The following is a 3551-nucleotide window of genomic DNA, read 5'->3' as shown; positions in this document are numbered from 1 at the left end:
TGTATATCACTTGGAGTTATTATTGTCCACTGAAGACGAAAACATGCTTTTGTTTTGTTCCGACCAAAAACAACCAATGAGAGCCAGTGGGAGAGGCTTAATACTGCCCCTCAACCTCATTTACTTTCTGCTAAATGTGCTATTGGCTAATGACAACTTACACTGCAACAAAACCATTTATCTGCTGTTAGGTGGCTATGCTAACTAGCCTGAGCATTCACAACAAGATGTACTGACAGGAAAAAGCTGTAGTGGTAGCAGAGAGCAAGGGGAGAGGGAGGAGTGCTAAGACCCGCCTCCAGGCTCTGAGTGGTTGTTTCTAGTTAGAACTCAATGCACCAGGAAAAAACAGCAGAGCTTGATTTTTAGATATATTTTTTTAAATAAACAAATACAAAGTGTGACCTACATGGTCTTTGGATACGTTGCAATTCTGATGGCAACCAGAGATCCTTCCTGCCCACAGTATCACCATCCACAATGACTCCTTGAAGATACATGGATGATATGAATTATGATAACATTTAATTTTCCTTTGAAATAAGCAAAGTATTTTCTTTACTGAATTGAATAAAACATTGAGCACATTAAATAACTTATGGTTTTCAAAGACTGCTGGATACCCAGGGCCACTTTAATACAATTTCACCACCCAATCTACTCAGGTAAAAACCTGCCCCTTGTCCTACATTTGGTCAGATGGTCAGAAAGCCTGAGCTCTCTGCAATTTAGCAATGATTACTAGCTCAAGGTTTAGACTCTGTTGAAGTTTAAAATTTTACCCAATCGATAATAATTGCCCATATTTAATACTCACGTTCAAAGCTATGAAGCTTAACAGTAAATTGCCTGCACTGTAAACAACCATCCTCCACTGTGAAGAGAGAAGTGCTGTTAATGTGAAAGGTGTAGTATTATGTTTTCCCGGCAAATAGTGCAATTTTTTAGCTTAATCAAGAAACTATGTTACCTTCAGTTGTTATACAAATGCTACGTATATCAAATATGACTTAAAAGAAATTTGCCTTACTGATTAAAATTGTGCTTCTGTCTCTTTAAGAACTCCAGTTCTTTCTGAAATTTCACCTTCTGATGACTTCAGGAAGTCATCACAACATGACTCCTCTATTAACCCTTTAACAATGTTTTTACCAGCATTTCACTGAGAAGATACTCCTATGATGAGCTCAGCTGAGGCACTGTTCCTACAGGTGTCTGCTAATTGCTGCTGGCTAGTCTGAAGGAGCTGAGTGGGGGGAGCTGCACCCAGGCATTTTAGACAGCTGAATGTTTGCCATTGGAGGTTAAATGATTTTTCAAACATGCATAAAATACTCAAGACAACACTCCAGGTGTGTTTCTGATGAGGGAATAACATTACAACACAATGTAAAGGAGCAATGGTGGCGAAGGCGGTAGGAGTTCGCCCTGCAATCAGTGGATCTCCGGTTTGATTCCTGGTTTTCCTGCCCTCATTGTTTGTGTCTGTGAACAAGACACTTTACCCACCTTCCCTACTGCTGTTGATCAGAAGGGTTAATGGTGTAAAATAGCAGCCTTACTTCCTTCAGACTGCTTCAGGACAGTTGTGGCTACTGTAAAGTAGCTTGCTATCATCATTTGAGATTTCATTTTGAAATCTCAAAGTGCACTATAAATAAAAACGATTATTGTTAAAGCTCAAAAAAGTACATTTTACATAATACTTCCCCTTTAAAGCAATATCTGGATGTGTGGCCAACATAGACTGAATTGCTTCCTTCACTTCTTCCGCTGCAGCTACAGGCAGACTACGATTTTAAAACAGTGCAAAAAAGTTGATGTCATCGTTCATGACTTCTCTTTCTGTTCTGGCCAGGATGAAATTCCACTGGAGGAATTCAAGTGAATGGGAGAAAGCACAAGCTGTGAGGCAATATTTGAATCCAGCAGAATAGTGCAAGAAGGTGATGGTCAGGCTACATCCAATCCAACTGCAGATTGAAAGCAGCCAAGACACAATGTCAGCTGCTTTCAAAATGAAAGGAGCATTTTAGATGTGTCAAAATTGATTTAAAAAAAACAAACGTTTTTTTCTTGGTGTTTGTAATCTATGCATAAAAACAAGAGTGGCAGAGAAACCAAGAGTTGAATAATCCTCCAGCTTAAAGTTCATACCAACTTTCTTGTCGCACCATATAGAATTAAAAAGTTTGTCAGAATTTAACACAAAGTGTTACAGTGATTCCATCTCGATGTTAAACCTTCATGAGAAGAACGCCAAGACAAACTGTGGAGGTCCCTAAGGCTTGTTTCTGCTACCATCTGCTGTCCAGAAAAAACCATCACATGATGATTTCCCCACCTTAGCTGTCTTGTTCCTCCCACAGTGAACTGGAAGACTTTGTGGAGTGTTTGGAAAACTCGTCTTCTGTCCATGGCCAGCCATCCTTCACACTCAGAGATGTGGAGGAGGGAGCAGTCAGCCTGCAAAGGCTTGGAGAGGCTCTGGCTGTCCTCAAAGGTTGATCAGTTCCACTGAACTCACACATCACTTCATTTTGCCAACAAATCAGTGTTTGAGTTTTCATGTAAATTCAGCCACTGTATTGGCATATGCCATGTTACTTTTGGTGGTAAAATGGTACACACAGAGACACTTCAAAATATTATTGATATAATTTTAAGCTTAAAAAATACAGGTACAATATGCTTTGTTTTTCTTCTCTACTCACATTTGATGTCTCATGAGTGTATGTTTCTGTATGTATGTTTGGTCTCTCTGCCAGGAGAATTTCCAGTGCTGCAGGCAAAAATGCGTTCAGTGCTGAGGCTGGAAGTGGAGGCAGTGCGCTTCCTGAAAGAAGAACCTCACATGATGGACTCCATGTTGAAAAGGGTCAAAGTGCTGACTGAATCTTTTAGCTCTCTCCGCAGGTATTCAGCAACTTTTTCTGTAGTTAAGCTATTCTGTTCTGAAAAAGTTGACTTTCCCTCTTTTGTTTGCTTTACATAGACTTGTGTCCGATTCAGCACCCTCAGCAAGATCCGTTCAAGTGGAGCCCATGAAAATACACAACCAGGAAACAGCAACGACTCAGAGCACACGCAGTTCACCCAAACCACAGCCTCGGCACTCAGTCAAAGCCCCCCCACCCAAGAGCCAGGCTGAGACTAGTTCAAGAGCCTCAGCCTCCCCCAGCAGAATGAAGAGCACAGTCACCTCCAATCAACACAACAGCTCTCCTACGACACCCAGTCATGGACTAGACTTGATCAGTGTAGTCAAGGTATCATAGAAAATATGGGCTTCACTGTAGCTGGTCAAACATGCCTACCTACAGTTTATGATCCTTTTAGTTTCCTGGTTATATTTTGTTATTCTGCAAGTTTTATACCAAGGAGGGTTAGGCGATGTTACCAGAAAATGATACCACAATATACCTTTTAAATAAGTCGATAGTATCACAGATGATATTCCTCATTTTCTGCTTCTTCTTTTTGGGGGGGATGGGTGGAATTTTATTTTTTACTTAACTTTAAAAAGCCACTACTTTAAAAATTATATATAT

General features: G+C 40.3%; 1 protein-coding gene across 6 annotated transcripts in view; it reads left to right on the top strand.

The window, feature by feature from the left end:
• LOC103129987 (sickle tail protein) overlaps window positions 1–3551 on the top strand; it is a 69167-nt gene that overhangs the window by 37781 nt on the left and 27835 nt on the right. For all 6 annotated transcript variants that reach the window (XM_016665589.1, XM_016665588.1, XM_016665584.1 and 3 more), the window contains 3 exons: window positions 2370–2503; window positions 2769–2916; window positions 2996–3269. In XM_016665589.1, the coding sequence (XP_016521075.1) occupies window positions 2370–2503; window positions 2769–2916; window positions 2996–3269 (556 nt within the window). The remainder of the gene's footprint in view (window positions 1–2369; window positions 2504–2768; window positions 2917–2995; window positions 3270–3551) is intronic.

The sequence above is a fragment of the Poecilia formosa genome, unplaced genomic scaffold (assembly GCF_000485575.1).
Source record: "Poecilia formosa unplaced genomic scaffold, Poecilia_formosa-5.1.2 Scaffold595, whole genome shotgun sequence".
In the NCBI taxonomy this organism is placed as follows: Eukaryota; Metazoa; Chordata; class Actinopteri; order Cyprinodontiformes; family Poeciliidae; genus Poecilia; species Poecilia formosa.
The sequence above is the reverse complement of the archived record's forward strand: the minus strand, read 5'-3'. Positions and strand labels throughout refer to the sequence as shown.